General features: G+C 45.7%; 5 protein-coding genes across 5 annotated transcripts; 2 read left to right on the forward strand and 3 right to left on the reverse strand.

The window, feature by feature from the left end:
• Positions 1 to 353: 353 nt before the first annotated feature.
• On the forward strand, positions 354 to 1,058 carry BJ212DRAFT_1275994 (uncharacterized protein; the record flags this gene model as incomplete). Its single annotated transcript, XM_041331253.1, has 2 exons — positions 354 to 516; positions 592 to 1,058. The coding sequence occupies 2 exons, from the start codon at positions 354 to 356 to the stop codon at positions 1,056 to 1,058; spliced, it is 630 nt and encodes a 209-aa protein (XP_041190828.1).
• A 1,646-nt stretch (positions 1,059 to 2,704) lies between these two features.
• BJ212DRAFT_432895 (pleiotropic drug resistance ABC transporter) lies at positions 2,705 to 8,291 on the forward strand. The gene is made up of 21 exons (XM_041343186.1): positions 2,705 to 2,756; positions 2,832 to 3,040; positions 3,104 to 3,318; positions 3,366 to 3,795; positions 3,847 to 4,106; positions 4,155 to 4,464; positions 4,512 to 4,607; positions 4,659 to 4,880; positions 4,940 to 5,135; positions 5,200 to 5,415; positions 5,465 to 5,842; positions 5,896 to 5,999; positions 6,048 to 6,164; positions 6,215 to 6,329; positions 6,377 to 6,492; positions 6,544 to 6,708; positions 6,758 to 7,109; positions 7,161 to 7,525; positions 7,575 to 7,672; positions 7,726 to 7,982; positions 8,035 to 8,291. The coding sequence occupies exons 2-21, from the start codon at positions 2,835 to 2,837 to the stop codon at positions 8,128 to 8,130; spliced, it is 4,314 nt and encodes a 1,437-aa protein (XP_041190829.1). The 5' UTR covers positions 2,705 to 2,756; positions 2,832 to 2,834; the 3' UTR covers positions 8,131 to 8,291.
• Positions 8,292 to 8,571: 280 nt separating this feature from the next.
• On the reverse strand, positions 8,572 to 10,298 carry BJ212DRAFT_1482879 (uncharacterized protein; the record flags this gene model as incomplete). Its single annotated transcript, XM_041340513.1, has 14 exons — positions 8,572 to 8,820; positions 8,871 to 8,919; positions 8,973 to 9,198; positions 9,254 to 9,394; positions 9,447 to 9,506; positions 9,562 to 9,579; positions 9,699 to 9,704; positions 9,759 to 9,772; positions 9,834 to 9,862; positions 9,914 to 9,952; positions 10,014 to 10,028; positions 10,087 to 10,106; positions 10,158 to 10,190; positions 10,247 to 10,298. The coding sequence occupies 14 exons, from the start codon at positions 10,296 to 10,298 to the stop codon at positions 8,572 to 8,574; spliced, it is 951 nt and encodes a 316-aa protein (XP_041190830.1).
• Positions 10,299 to 11,616: 1,318 nt separating this feature from the next.
• BJ212DRAFT_1301294 (uncharacterized protein) lies at positions 11,617 to 12,270 on the reverse strand (the record flags this gene model as incomplete). The annotated part of the gene is made up of 3 exons (XM_041333111.1): positions 11,617 to 11,640; positions 11,734 to 11,837; positions 12,093 to 12,270. The coding sequence occupies 3 exons, from the start codon at positions 12,268 to 12,270 to the stop codon at positions 11,617 to 11,619; spliced, it is 306 nt and encodes a 101-aa protein (XP_041190831.1).
• A 1,992-nt stretch (positions 12,271 to 14,262) lies between these two features.
• On the reverse strand, positions 14,263 to 15,230 carry BJ212DRAFT_1368267 (uncharacterized protein). The gene is given in 9 exon segments (XM_041336176.1): positions 14,263 to 14,349; positions 14,402 to 14,461; positions 14,618 to 14,621; positions 14,637 to 14,665; positions 14,874 to 14,912; positions 14,974 to 14,988; positions 15,044 to 15,063; positions 15,115 to 15,147; positions 15,208 to 15,230. The coding sequence occupies 8 exon segments, from the start codon at positions 15,128 to 15,130 to the stop codon at positions 14,284 to 14,286; spliced, it is 249 nt and encodes an 82-aa protein (XP_041190832.1). The 5' UTR covers positions 15,131 to 15,147; positions 15,208 to 15,230; the 3' UTR covers positions 14,263 to 14,283.
• Positions 15,231 to 15,728: the final 498 nt, after the last annotated feature.

Genomic DNA, 15,728 nt, shown 5'->3' on the forward strand with positions numbered 1-15,728 from the left:
ACCTTAGAGCTGTTCTCAACCATACTATGGAACTTGTTTGCGCGGTGTATCTCACATGCACCCAAACAATGACTGTAGAGAGAGCACACGCATATCACTCTCACATTGTGCTTTATGTTGGAAATTTGAAGAAGATATACCCTAACATCACTCTGTGTCCAAATCACCACGCTGCCTTCCACATATATGACTTTCTACTCCTATTTGGCCCAGCCCACTCTTGGTGGTGCTTTCCTTTCGAATGTTTGATTAGAATACTTCAGCGTCTTCCAGTAAATCATAAGACTGGTGAGTTTTTACAGAACACCAGTGTAATATCAGGACTGACTTTTCAAGGCGAGTTGGAAACTACCATGTTATACTCGTTCATCAAAAGTTCAAAACTTCACCGTTGGCTCAGTCAACCTGACTGTTCGCTGGCTATTCAAGAGTGCAAATTTCTGTTTGACAGCATGTATGCTCCCAAGAGCGCTGGAACTCTCAGTGAAGAACTTGCTGAAGATCCTTTGGACAACAGTTTACAGGCTCCTTCCTCCGCTGTAGCTGTGGCTGTTCCTGAAGCCTTGTTTGTGCTTATCAAACAACGCACAGCAATATTACATGCACGACTAAAATTCAATGGGATTGTCTATAGCAGAGCCTCTACTCACATCGGGAATAGCCAAGTTTTTTATTATTCTCAGGGTGACTGGTTATCGTCTCCTGTCCCTGGCAGTATCCAACATATCTATGCTACACCCACGTGTGAACTGGTGTTTGCTGTCCACAAGCTCCTCCTGCGTCATGATCAGTCCATTGATCCATTTGCTATGTATCCTCATTTTCCCACCAAAATGTACTTGTCAAGCTCAAGTAGTCATTTGGAAAATGTCAAGGTATCCTGGGTTGTTAGTCACTTTGCTCGATGGGCAGTTTCGAGTGATACTGTAGTCATACTATCTCTATCTCGCGTAAGTACAATTCACCTCAAGAAATCACTGGTGTCTAACTACTGTAAAACAGGATTGATTTTCAATTTCACTCTACTACATAGTTTCGCATACATTTACAATATATAAGCTGTCCACCCTGTCATTTGAATAAGAGTGCATTAACGCGTGTTTCTAACCGAAAGGCTTCGGTTGTGTCTATCACTTATCATCTAGTCCCCTAATATCTAGCATCTCAAACTCAAGTGGGCGATGACGTTGTAAGTGGGCGATGATTCAGCCGTGAGTGGGCAATCGTCGGGCAATCGGTTTTATCTAGAGATAAAACTTGATGATTTATTTTCACATTTCATTGTCAGGGGGTATTTTGAATTTTAATGCCCATCTAAATGATGGTCTAAACTTCATACATGAGCAGATGTTCAGTCACGTGCTAAAATTGAAGTTTTTTCGAGTCTTAAATGTGAAGTTTCATTTCGAAGTTTATGCCAGCATTAAAGATATATTTATATTTCTTATTGTCATTGACATTCAGACAGTAAGAAAATGTTCGCTGATACTTTATATTTCTCTTGTTGTGCAAGACCTCTTTAACATTTGAAATTTTACATCCGCTTAGACGACAACCTAAATATTAAGTATTTTCTTGACATTTCGCACGACATTCAAGCCAGTCTTAAATATTCGGATCCCCGATGTGATAAGTGTTCGATGAGGGAGCGGGAATAAAACAAGAGCGCAGTACCGTGCAGAGTGTGACAAACATTGCCGCAGGAAAAGGTAAAATATTCCCACGCTGAGTAATTTTCCTTTAGTACAAAACCCTATCTACTCCGTAGAGTCGGGGATTCTTTTTCACTGCGATCCACCCATTTGCAATGAATTAGTTTTTGCGCTACTGGCCTCGGTGGATCGGCGTCTCCGCGGGGAGTGAGAAACGGCGAAGGGTGCGACCAATCATCTAGGTACAGCCGCATGTCGAAGAAGTAGGACCGATTGCCCACTTCGGCTCTACATGGCGTAGTAGTTGGCCAAAAACAATCAAAGATGGCTGCCCGGTGCCCAAAACGTAATGGCGGCGTCGTCCTCTCGCTTCCAAGTGCCCACAGCACGGTCAGGTTGATCTCTTGTTTCCGTCTCAGGAAAGTGAAGTTATCACAAGGAGGCTGTGGGCGATTCGCAGGAGTTTAGTCAATTTTCCGTGCATTCGTGTTGCGTTCGTCTCATATCGACAACATCTACATATACCCCGTTCCGACACGAACGGGCCGGTCGACCGTTTGTTTTGGGAACACTTAAGAGATCTCTTGCCACTCACGACCCTCAAAATATTGATGTCCGAACAAGTTGTGTCTTCGCTTTTTTCAGTAGAGCTGGAACTCCAACGGTTGCTTTGTAATGGCGAGTCAAAGTCAATATTACCATCAGGAGCTGACATTTGTTCTATGCCCTGCGAACAGTGATTAGTTCTGTTTGAGGCCCTTGATACCGGTTCGCAAGTCTTTGATGATGGAAGCATAACTGAATACATAATGCCCACTGGAATCCAAAGAAGTGAGTAAGTTCAATACTACGTTTTGTCCCATAATATGTACCTGACAGCACAATATTTATTACAATAGGTGGTCAAAAGGTGGCCTTCATTTTTGGATTAATATTGTTACTACGTCCTTTAGGTACGTCCAGCTGGCATGCTTCTTACCAGCAACACGTCAACCGTCGAGTAGCATGGCCGATAAAATTTGTACTATAAAAGATTGTCATTCCTGTGGGTAACCTTTTCACTGTTCTTGCTGGGGTTCGCGGGGAACGAAAGCTGTGACAGAAGTGAATATTTGGATGCTACGCTGACTCTCTTATAGTCGCTGACTAAGCTACGAAAACCTATCTCTCGGCCCCTAGTAGATGGCTCCCCATCAAAGAAGACAACTAGATGGACTGGTTGATTCCTCAGCTAGTCAGCTCGCTCCCACAATCCATATATTACCTCCAGACCCAGATTTGGACGGATCCACTACCTCATTCATTAAGAAATCGTCAGACATATCCATCTCCGTGAAAAGCATGCAAGCCTTTGATTTTGAGCAGATACTCAGAGACCTCGCGCAACGGCAAGTGGCTCGCGATGATCTGCATAAACTACCTAACTCAGCATTTTATTTTCTCTCCCTCAGCCGTCAAGATGAAGGAATCAAGGACCGCCAACTTGGTGTCATATTTAAGGACTTGCGCGTCGTTGGTTTAGGTTCTCGTACTTCGCTCCAGCCCACCGTGAGCTCACTTTTCTATCCCTCGACATTTTTGTGCAAGATAAGGGGAATTTCCCACCCGTCAATCAGAGACATTTTGTCCGGATTCGAGGGTATGGTCACTTCTGGTGAAATGCTTTGTGAGCACATATCCTTCCCTGATCTCCGGCATTGACCCTCCGTATAGTGGTCCTTGGCCGACCCGGCTCTGGGTGCTCGACCTTCCTAAAGACACTCGCTAACCAGCGTGGAGAGTATCGTGCTATTGAGGGTCAAGTTTTCTATGATTCGTTCACCCCAAAGGAGATTCATGACTCCTTCCGTGGCGATGTCACTTACTGTCCGGAGGATGATATTCACTTCCCGACCCTGACGGTCAAACAAACGCTCTCTTTCGCTGTCAGAAATCGTACTCCTGCAACACGTCTTCTCGGTCAGATGCGCGAGGACTATGTTGAGGACACCGCCACGATGCTAATGAAAGTCCTTGGCCTCCACCGTTCGAGAGATACCTTGGTTGGTAATGCTCAGATTCAAGGTATATCCGGTGGCGAGAGAAAGCGAGTTTCTATTGCAGAAACTTTAGGCTCTGCAGGCCCACTTGGTGCATGGGATAAGTAAGGTGCTGTTATTCAAGGTGGTATACTCCTGACTCGTTTCTCATCCAGTGCTACTCGTGGATTAGACTCCTCGACTGCCCTTGAGTTTGTCCGTACATTACGTTTCATAACAGATATCAAACGCAGAACGACGATCGTCTCTCTCTACCAAGCGGGCGAGCAGTTGTATGATTTGTTCGACAAGGTCTGTGTTATTGCGGAAGGCAAAATGGCCTATTTTGGTCCGGCAAAGTCAGCCAAAGATTACTTCATCGATATGGGCTTTGAACCGCAATACAAACAGCCTACCCCTGACTTTCTGGTTGCAAGTAGGGTATTCGGGTTCTCTTATATTGCCTCATAATCATTGTTATCAGTTACAGACGCGAACGGGAGGAACATCCGCCCTGGGTATGAGAGTTTTGTCCCGCGGACGTCGGAGGACCTTGCTAGCCGTTTTAAAGCTTCCGACCTCGGTCGTCAGAATCGGAAAATGGTCGAAGAACATCAGGAACAATGTGTCGACAGTCACGAACACAAGCAGGCGTATCTGTCCAGCGTGGACGACGAACATGCCACCACATCTACTGCGTACATGACTTCTATCTCACAGCAAGCTGCAGCGGCCATGAAGCGCCGGATGCAAGTTATTGTCGGTCACAAGTTAGAGCTCTTTATACAATTTGCGTAGGTGTCTTTTTTTTTGTCCGACCCTCAGTAACACTAGGTGATAGTTCCCAAATCTTCCAAGCGATAATTTTGGGCACCGTCTTTCTGAACATGCCAAATGACAACTCGACCTATTTCTCTCGTAGTGGTCTTCTGTTCTTGTAAGTTTTTTCCCCTGTCGCGATTAAAGTTGTGCTTCACGGCTCTTTCAGCTCCCTATTCTTCAATGCTATTACATCTGTTGCAGAAGTCCCTGCTCTTTTCTTTCAGCGTCCAATCGTGCTCCGCCACCAGAAAGCCGCGTTACATCACCCTTTTGTTCAGAGCCTCGCGCATACTATCGTCGATATACCAATCACTTTCGTCATTCAGCTGATTTTCGCTGTGATCCTTTACTTCATGGTTGGGTTGCAACGTTCTACTGCACAATTTTTGTAAGTTCATCATGGTCATGTTCGTTCCTGGTTTCAATACTCATTCTGCTGCACAACAGCATATTTTACCTCTTTATTTTCTTAATGTCGCAAACTATGAAGTCACTCTTCAGAGCTATTGCTGCAAGTTTCAGATCTCGTCCTAACGCACTAACTGTTTGCGGTATTTTCATTCTCTTGATATCGTTCAATGGTGGGTATACAATCCCTTGGCCGACTGCTCCGACGGGCTTGCGGTGGATCATGTGGTTGAACGTACGTCATTTTCTCTCATGGGATATTTTTTTCACTTAATATGTAACATCAATATCGATATCAGCCTTTGTGGTGGGGGTTTGGCGCACTTGTCGTGAACGAGTTCCATACGCTCGATGGTGTTTGCTCCACTCTCATCCCTCAAGGACCTGGCTATGAGAATGTTTCGCTTGCAAACCAGGTTTGTATAACAGTCGGATCGCAGCCCGGGCAACCCCTCGTTGATGGCAACATTTATGTTGGATTGACGTATGATTTTTGGTACAGTCAACTTTGGAGGGTAGGTTGGTCACACTATACTTTGCGAATAACTCATGACACTACTACAGAACTTTGGTGTCCTTTGTGCCTTCTACCTTGGGTCGTTGACCATTCTCTTAGTTGCCACAGAATTCAATACTTCGTCTGCTTCCGACAGCGCCGCCGTTCTCTTTAAGCAGGGTTCTAGTGTCGATGAGAATGCCAAGACCCTTGACGAAGAAAAAGCAGATGCAGAGTGTCATTCTAGACCCCACTCCGATGTAGTTGACTCCTCGACTTTCGACGGTCTCGAGAAGAACACCATTGTTACGGACCTCTTCACGTGGCAGCACCTGCGATATGAAGTCCCCATTGAGGGAGGGATGAAATGCCTTCTTGATGATGTCTCGGGCTATGTTGCCCCTGGGAAGCTCACCGCGTTGATGGGTGAATCTGGCGCTGGAAAGGTATGCCTCCCTGTGATTCCAGTCGCGCATACCGCTCATTTGAATGCTCGCAGACAATGCTTTTGAATGTTCTTGCACAGCGCGTCGGTGCCGGTGTAGTAAGCGGTGACCGATTCGTGAACGGGCAGCCACTCCCAGTAAACTTCCAGGCACAGACGTAAGTGTCGTCCTAACTTCGCTTATCTTACCTGACTGCCATATTTAGTGGTTTCTGCCAACAACTCGACACTCATCTTCCCGAAGCGACTGTTCGCGAAGCGCTCCTTTTCTCTGCTAATCTTCGCCAGCCCCAGTCAGTTCCTCTCGCCGAAAAGGAAGCATAGTGCGTGTGATTTGTGCTATGATCGATCCCAACTTAACTTCCCAATGCAGCGTTGACAAGTGCATTCAAATGTGTGGTCTAAAGGAGTACGCCGACGCTATTGTTGGTTCTCTGGGAGTTGAGTACCGTAAACGCACCACCATCGCAGTGGAGCTCTCTGCCAAGGTAGAACGTTAGCCCTGCAGCCTGAAGTTGTGCTAAGTGCCTGACAGCCCCAACTTCTACTCTTCTTGGATGAGCCCACGTCTGGTCTCGACTCGCAATCTGCATGGGCTATTGTGCAGTTTCTTCGTGAGCTTGCCGACCATGGTCAGGCCATTCTCTGCACGTGAGTGTTATTTTCGCTTGAGGGGTTTCGGTCATTCATGAGTTGTACCAGGATTCATCAACCTTCAGCGGAACTCTTCCAGGTCTTCGATAAATTGCTGCTCCTTTGTAAGGGTGGACAAACCGTCTACTTTGGCGACATTGGCGAGAATTCGTCGACTATGCTGAACTACTTTGAGCGTAATGGTGCTCCCCGCTGCGGTTCCGACGCCAACCCGTAAGTAAGGATAGTTATACCAGGTCTGGTGCTTACCAGTGCGTTCAAGTGCGGAATACATGCTCGACGCAATTGGCGCTGGAGCAGCCACAGTCTCCACCACTAATTGGCACGATGTATGGAAGCATTCATCGGAAGCGATGCATCTCCAAATTCAGATCGAAGAGATGCATAAACATGGTCGTACTCGCCCACAACAGCTTAGCGTCCGGTATTCTGCTTTTGCCACTTCATGGCTGTACCAGTTCGCTGCACTCACTAGACGGAATTTCCAAGCATACTGGCGCAATCCTACGTATATTCATGCCAAGTTTGTGCTTAATATCACTGGCGGCCTCCTTGTGGGCTTTACATTCTTCCAGGCAGACGACTCTTTGCAGGGCACCCAAAACAAGCTGTTTGTAAGTACATCTATAGGATTCCTCGCTTAATCCTATTTTCACACTCTTTAGTCAATCTTCCTCGGTCTTGTGCTCAGTGTTTCCCTTGTCCATCAACTCATGGCCGTCTACATTGACATTCGCACAGTGTACGAAATCCGTGAACGTCCTAGTAGAATGTATCACTGGACCGCTCTCGTCATCTCACAGCTTGTCGCTGAGCTTCCTTGGAACATAACAAGCTCTGCGACGTTCTTTTTCTGCTCTTACTGGACCGTCGGATACTCCACCGACCGGGCAGGCTACACGTTTCTCATGCTCTCTGTCGCCTTCCCGCTGTACTATACTACGTTTGGACAAAGCATCGCGTCCATGGCACCAACCGCTCCACTTGCATCCATGTGCTTCACAACTCTCATCATTTTTGTCATGATCTTGTGAGTTACACACTTTAAATCACGCTCCGTCATGCTGATGGTCCATTAGTGATGGCGTAGTCCAGCCATTTGACCAGCTTAATTGGTGGAAATGGATGTACAGGGTCTCTCCTTTCACATATATCATCGAGGGTCTCCTTGGTCAAGGTCAGCGAATGATTTTTTTTGCTGAATAGTCATATTCACCTTGGACCTCGCAGCTATCGGCGGGCGATCGATTAGCTGCTCTTCCACTGAACTTGTCTCTGTCAACCCACCTAAGGGGTTGACGTGTGGCAACTACATGGGTCCCTTCATTGAATTCACTGGCGGCTACCTCACGAATCCCGAAGCTACAGAGGGCTGCCAGTACTGTCCTGCCAAAACCACTGACCAGTTCATGTACTCAAGGTTCAACATTCAATACAGTAATCACTGGCGCAACCTGGGCATCGTCTTTGGGTTCGTTGCGCTTAACGTGAGTCACTGGTGGATGTTGTTCAAATCTCGTTCTGATATACCATCTGTAGATTATCGCTGTTTTCTGGTTCACATATTTCATGCGCATTCGCACTGTCAGCGTGTTTACTTCTCTCAGGCAGAAGTTAACCCGTCGTAGATTGTAATTCATGCATACCTCATACCTCGCGAATGCATTCGGTACTGTGTAGCACACACTGGCAGACGTCGTAATCATTTGCAACCTACCGTATTCAAGTTAATGTCTGCACTACCCCTTTCGGCTACAGAGTCGCGATACTGTACTCGGACAAAACAAAATGACTAGAACGATATGTCGTGAAACTTCACATCTGCCTGGCATTAATTCACGAACCATATTCGAAACTATAATCAGAGGGTTTTCTGTCAAGGACTAGTGTTACAGCATAACATCGCGCCTTGTAGTGGTGCGCTCTCCTGTGCTCAGATGACCAAGGCGGTCTGCGGATTTCAGAGTTAGTATATTAACATCTTGCAAGGTTATATTCTAGGACAAGCATGAGCTTCTTATAACTGATCGGAGCAAGTAATTTATTCATAAATATAAATATCATTGTGACCTCATGCTATGGAGTCTCCACCTCGACCACTTCTTTCTCCAGGCTGAACGTAGATTCAGGATGCCCAACACAAGGATTCATCTCGTGCTGCTCGAAGATGGGTGGCGAAGTCCAACATACACAATCGGCGAACGTCGTGCTGACGTGTACGCATTGTTCGTTGGCATGCGTATCCCAAATGCTGATGATGAGACGGGGCGCGAGAATAAAGGGCGCAGTACCGTTGAAGAGCTCTGCTAGACTCATCGCTGGCATCTGCGTGTGTATGCGTTAACCGATCTTTGCATAAGTTGGAAGTTTCATACCGGGATGTCCGCCCATAGTATTACCAATAAGATTTGGTTTGTCAGATTCCTGGCGAGATGTGATTATTGCTTTTGAAACCTCATGGACGAAGCGGAACTCACAAGGCGAAGTACATGATATGATAACGGACAATCATTACCATGTAGGTATTAGGCTTCATTTCGATCCTCCTCTGTTCTACAACATGTTTCACGAGAGTGAAAGCCGCGAGAATGACAAGTAAGATATCATAACACATGATGGGGATGGAAGTATAGATCGCAAGCATAGGCCCTATTTTGAAGAAAAGGGTGCAGTACTTGGCGTTCGGAGTTATTATCTCTTTCACTATAAAATGAGGCGGGGTTAACCTACATCCAAAGCGATCAGGGCACAAATTTACCAGAGAACACGCTGCGTCGACTATACAGATAGATATCTGTCCCTATTGAGAGGGCCACGATAGGCACAAACAATCCCACTAGAACATGAAGTACGAGCTTGGATTGGTTGCATATGGCATAAAGACGCCAGATGAGAATGACTGTGGATACAGGATCGGTGCATGTAGCGAGATGCAAGAATGTATACTTTACCTTCGGCAAAGCAAAAATACACTGAAAACCCCCATTCAATCAGAACGATAAGATCATAACCTATTCCAAATGCATGATGAGTGAATGCGTCTCATGTTGAAAACGATATACGTACAACTAGATAAGCGGGCAACTGTTGGAACTCAGTTAGCTGTGAAATGAACTGGGGACGTACGGCTGAAATATGTATCAAGCTAAAGCTCTTGAACGATGGAATATATATACTCACTGATTCAGGTATATACAACAGACCTCCCCCTAGCGCAAATCAATCAATGAAGGGTCGAGTTGGCATGGGCTAGTGACACATACAGCAGGCGCACACCCTAGTGTGAAAAATTGTCAACATGATGTGTACAGTGTGAAGGGACAACTACGGCGACGTACATTGCAAGGAAAAACCCAAAATATCGAACCTAGCAAAAAACATCATACATTTGATTGAACACTGGTAGGGTGAAACTCACGACAAGGTACAGGCATGACATGAACGACCACGGTCTTTTCTGGAGATTCAATTAGTCTTCGGGTTGGGTTTATCGTCCAGATAAGGGGTTTGACACTGACCCAAACATATTCAACCTATGCCGATAATCATAACCATCAGCACGCGACCGACAGAAGAAGAGTTCTCTGTTACCTCCTTGTCTAACAGAAGAACTAGACGATCTTTCACTCAGTAAGAGTACAAGGTTCACCAAGGCTACTAACGGTACTCATAAGATATCAGGGCAATGGCCGCTACTGCAGTCGAAATTCAGAGTAATGATGCGGCAAATCAGGCAAAGGAGCTGACGAACCAGACACATTATTGTTCCAGCGGAGACCAGCGGCAGCCTCTTCTTCCGACATGACACTGTGCAGATGGGATGGAGAATTCGAAAAGGATAAGGGATGTTGGAGCGACTTATGATAAGGCACAGAATTTCCTCAGGTTGACTCGTGATTGGCTCCGAGTCGTGGGGACTGAGGTGTTTGTTCCTCGTCTAGTAGTTAGGGTTCGGACTAGATGCAATGAAGGGTACGAGACGGTATCGAGTTTACCTGTGCTTCCTGTTGATTTCCAAGTCGATGTTCTCAATAGTTAGTTGTCAACGGTTAAACATCACACCCGAATTTAAGACTGATGACTCGGAGAGTAGCCGTTATATTTTGGCTAGATTCTTCACTACTCGCACGGTATGCCAGTCGTCGTGGTGGGCGTTTATAATAGCCTAGAGGATGTGAAGCATTATCAGCTGCGCACCAATCAACATCGGTCTAAGGGTTACTATTGTTATATCTTGATAAATATGATAGCCATGCCGCCTTTCAGCCTGAAGGAGCACAAATCAGGCTGAGGACGACGACAAGTTTTCATTCTTACATTCATGGGAACTGAACGGATGTAATGGGATATTGATGAGCGAGCAAGTGATTCATGCTGTCGTAGCGATTGTTGGTTCATGTGCGTGATGCAGTACTGTGCTACTAGTACATAGTAATAGTAGTACTGGTAGTATGAATCTAAGCAGTCCTGCTTATTTTATTTTAATGTAATTCCAATTGAGAACCCTATATCAGGACATTGACAACATGACGATCCGAATCGGTTACTTGAATTGGCTCAATTCCTTCAAGTTCTCAGAGGCACCGTTTGAATAACTTGGTTACAGCTTGGCAGCGACCCTTTCGGCAGCAGCCTTTCAGGCTAACAGTCGCCCTGCTCAATTCCATTTTATTTTTCTGTGAACGAGTATAACTATATATTGCCGTGTGAACAAGCAAGCGAGTAAAAAATAAAATGATATATTAGACTGTTGCGCGTGTTGCGTGTTGTTCAACATTTGTCATCGCGGAGTTTCAACAATGCGAGCGGGGGCCCCGGATGATACTTGAAATCTTCGGTGTACAATCGTCACTCGTCATGAGATGTCTCGGACGCCGGCCACTGAAGTACTGAAGCACTACCAGTCTGCAGCTAAACAGCTTGAAGTCCTCGCGATTGCACAACTGGCCACGGCAGAAGATGACGATGACCAGGGAATCTGGTGAGTGTCGGCATGTTGGACGTTTGATGTGCCGCCTCGGCATTATCTAATCTCAGCGAGCGCTGTGCGCCATCAGAAATAAAATAAAATACTCGACCAATATACTCGACCTCAATTAGAACACATTTTATTTCTCAAAATCACACATCCATCGTCTCACGCGCCTGCCAGAACCACAAGTATCAGACAAGTCAAGTAATAGTACTCCAGTCATATCGGCCCATCAGTGAAACTTGCACACCGGTGTTGATACTCACCGTCTCGAAGAACTTGCTGCATTTGAATACAAGCCTGTCCTTCGCTTTCGCATGAATGATCAACTCCCCATATCTTGTCTTCCAACCGAGATCCTCGTGATTGCCTTCAGATATTTCGAAGAAGGACGGTGCTCGAATCAGCTCGATGGATCCGCGAGCAATGATGTGCGGTAGTTACACGAGTCTGCGAATGCTGGCACGAAGTCGTTTACGAGTGCCCGGCTCTTTGGACTTTCTTTCTTGATTTCTTTCCTCCTTGTCTAGCCGTCATGCTTGAGAGGTCAAAGAACCTACCATTGCTCATCATATACAAATTACCGATCCAGCTACATGATTGTTTCGAGCCAATCCTTTCGTACCTACTGCAAATCGAATTTCTCCAATTTCGCGCATTACTAGTGGATTCTGGCCTGTTTGTCGAAAGCTGGACTCCACCAAGACCTGAGAATTAGCGCTCAATCCTGATAGGTGGGGATAGAAGGTCTTGGTTGCCATTCTTTGTAGTGAGGCAGCCACGAACTTCTGCGCAGGTGCCATCAGGGCATGTTTTTTTGGTCAATTCAATGTTTGAGGTGGTTCAACTCGTCACGACCTTTGAGTGTAGTTACATCTGAAAAAGTAGCGGTTAGAGTTGTTTTTTCTCCCAGGGAACAGAGTGGTTAGATGTGATTCTTTTTGCCAACTGTCAGAATCACAGTCTTCTGCCCACAACACTGACCGAGATCCATTCAAACATATGTCAAATTTTCATTATTTGTTAGTAGGAACAAATACTAGGCTATCATAGCTCTGCCGACTTCTGCCACCAACGGGCCACGACCTACTGCCAGCAATTGCCACCTGGCAAACATATTTCATTCTGCCAACAAGACTACTTCAACTCTCCAAGCCGATCAGATCGCTCGGCGCTCCCACAACGAGGCTCATCAAACACCATCTTTCAAGGACAAGCGCCTCAACTTCGGAGTGTTGAACTTACCAGTTTTAACATAAACTGGCAGCTCATATTTTCAAGCAACTAGTCCTTCCTATCGATGTCAAGAGTTCTCTAAGTCTCATAGATGTCGAAGGCTATCGAGACATTTCTGATCTGTTTGCGGCTATGGACATGCATCCTGGCGGATCTGGTTCCGTCATCTGGTCCAATCTGCCATTCGCACTCTTCCCTCTGTGTCCAGTCAAGTACGTCGTCGGCGATGAATCCTGCAGAATCCTGGAATCCTAGTGAAGATGATATACGACTATCGATTGAATTTCAATTCGATGATGACATTACTCACAATATCCGTGTTCTTATGCATCGACACCGACGTTTCTATGCGTGCTAGAGTACTAATTTTTGTTCTTATCGTTGACTGCTGTATCTGATAGTCTCCCCTAGGCGACCTAATCTAGTCTTTCCCAATACTGGATCGGTTGATCATTTATGTCGCTTTGAGGGAGCCAATGAACACGTCTACCACACGTTATACGTTGATATAATGAACTCAAGTGCTGACGATAGGTATACTGTCCCAACATTGAAGCACGACATCACACTTCAAGGTCGATTCTATCAGAATCAAAACTTGCAAAGTTTCAAGGGGACTGGCATTTTTCTTGATCACTTTACCCTCGACAACTACATATTCATATAATGATATCTCGACTACGTATACTAAAACTACTGTGGTATCTTTGTTCGATGCTCTAAAATTACTCCTAATCCTGCGCTTGCCTAACCAAAATCTGGTCACAGTACTCGTCCGAAGTTGATTCCGCCACCACTCTCCCGCAAGCAGTACACCAAAATCATGCGATGCAAGAACCCTCTATGAGTCCTGTCTCGGAACTCAACTCAGAATCCATTTCATACTCCTCGAATATCATCGGCGGCGAAGTCCAGCACCCACAATTCTCGAATGCTTTGCTGACATATACGCACTTGTCATAGGCATGCGTATCCCAGATGCTGATAATGAGACGCGGCGCGAGAACATACGGCACGACAGAGTTGAAGAGCTCTGCGATGTTCAACAACGAAGCCTGTGAATATATGAAAAGGTGGCATGAGCGGATTTCTGCAGGATATCAGAAGTATCATACAGGAATGTTCTGAATCCACATTACCACCAAAAAGACTTGGCTCAACAAGTTCCTATTAAGATTCGATTAGTACTTTCAGAACACACTAGACCAAGGAAAGTGGAACTTGCAGCACAAAGCACAAAACATGAAGTCGAACGATTATCGATATAGATGTATTAGGCATCACGTTTATCTTCTTCCGATCTTCAGTGTGTTTTGCGAGTCTGGCAGCCGCGAGAATAACTAGGAGGATATCAAAGCACACCATGGGGATAGACAAACACATCGCAATCTCAGGCCCTTTCTTGAAATCAAACGTGCAGTACTCGACGCCCCCAGCTGATACTTCTTGCACTGCAACGAGACAGGGATCAGGTCACAATTAATACCAATTGGACACGTACCTACCCGAGAACGCGCTGGATTGACTGTATAAAATGATATCTGTTACTATTGAAACGACGACGACGGGTATGAATAACCCTAGTAGGACCCGAAGTAGGAGCTTTGAACGGTTGTATATCGCGTAAAGACGCCAGATGAGAATGACTGTAGATGCAAATTCAGTGCATACAATGTGCTGAGCAAATGCATCACTTGCTTTCTGCAATACAACTATATGCGGAATAGCCCCATTCCATAAAAACGACAAGATCGCGGCCTATTTCGTTTTGATGATGAGCGAAGACAGTTTAGGCAGAAAATGATATACTCGCAGCTAGATAAATGAGAAATCGACGATTATTGGAACTGGCGATTCAATCAAAATAGAGACGTACAGCTGAAACATGGGTCAATTCAAACTCTGTCAAGACAGAGAGCATCGTTACACTCACTGGTCCAGGCATATGCAACAGTCCTCCCCCTATAGAGCTAGTCAGCAAATGATGATTCAGTTGGCATAGCATTACACACAAAAACCCCAAAGTCTAAGGTCGACGTCAACATACTATGCACGTTTGAAGGATACAATCAAATTTAATGACGTACAGTGCAAGGAAAAGTCCAAAATATCGGACCTAGCATAGAAGAAAATGAAAAGTCATGAAGCATCCTGGCAGCGCGAAACTCACGATGAGGTAAAGGTATGACATTGGTGACCACGGTCGTTTCTGGAGATCTAGTCAGCCCCCAGGGTAGTGTCGTTGTATAGATTTGGTGTTGGACACTAACCCAGACGTACTTGACCTACACCGATCACAGCCGTAAGTATTTGACCGTCATAGAAGAGATTCTTTATTACCTCTTTATCCAAGAGAAGGACTAGATAATCTTTCGCTCAGCAGAAATACAAGGATTTGGAAGGCTACTGACGGTATTCATAGGACATCAGGGCAATCGTCGCCACTGGATTTAACCTTCAGGATGATAGTCCCATCATAGATCGTTTGAAAGGAGCTGACGAACCGGAAATATTATCATTCCAGCGGAGGCCATTGACAGCATCTTGTGCCGACATCGACGAACCGGAAATATTGTTATTCCAGTGGACGTCAGCGACACCAAGTTGTTCCAACACGACCCTTGAATAATGCCACTGATCATCGACATACGAGACTTATAAGGGACAGAATTGCCTCGCCTTGTGAAATCGTGGTAGGCGGTGCTCCGCAGGGCTATGAAAATTGCACGAGACATCATTACGACCCACCGTTAACAATAGCCAGCTATCTACGAATAGCCATTTTCCGACCGGATCCACGATCGACAAAAGGGTTGTAACGTCTCGGCTAGAAGTTTAATTATTCGTTTATATGCTTGCCGGCGAGGAACGTTTTTCATCTCGTTCGGCGTATTCATGGCCTAGAAAATTTGGAATGAAGTCTTATCGGCTGGCGTCAATTCTGGATAAGGCGTTTGTTAACGCCCGTGCACCGATATTATATCGGTCTTGAGGGAGCAGAAATGAGGCTTGGGACGGCACAAAG

Source organism: Suillus subaureus (genome assembly GCF_016647635.1).
Source record: "Suillus subaureus strain MN1 chromosome Unknown BJ212scaffold_25, whole genome shotgun sequence".
Classification (NCBI taxonomy): Eukaryota; Fungi; Basidiomycota; class Agaricomycetes; order Boletales; family Suillaceae; genus Suillus; species Suillus subaureus.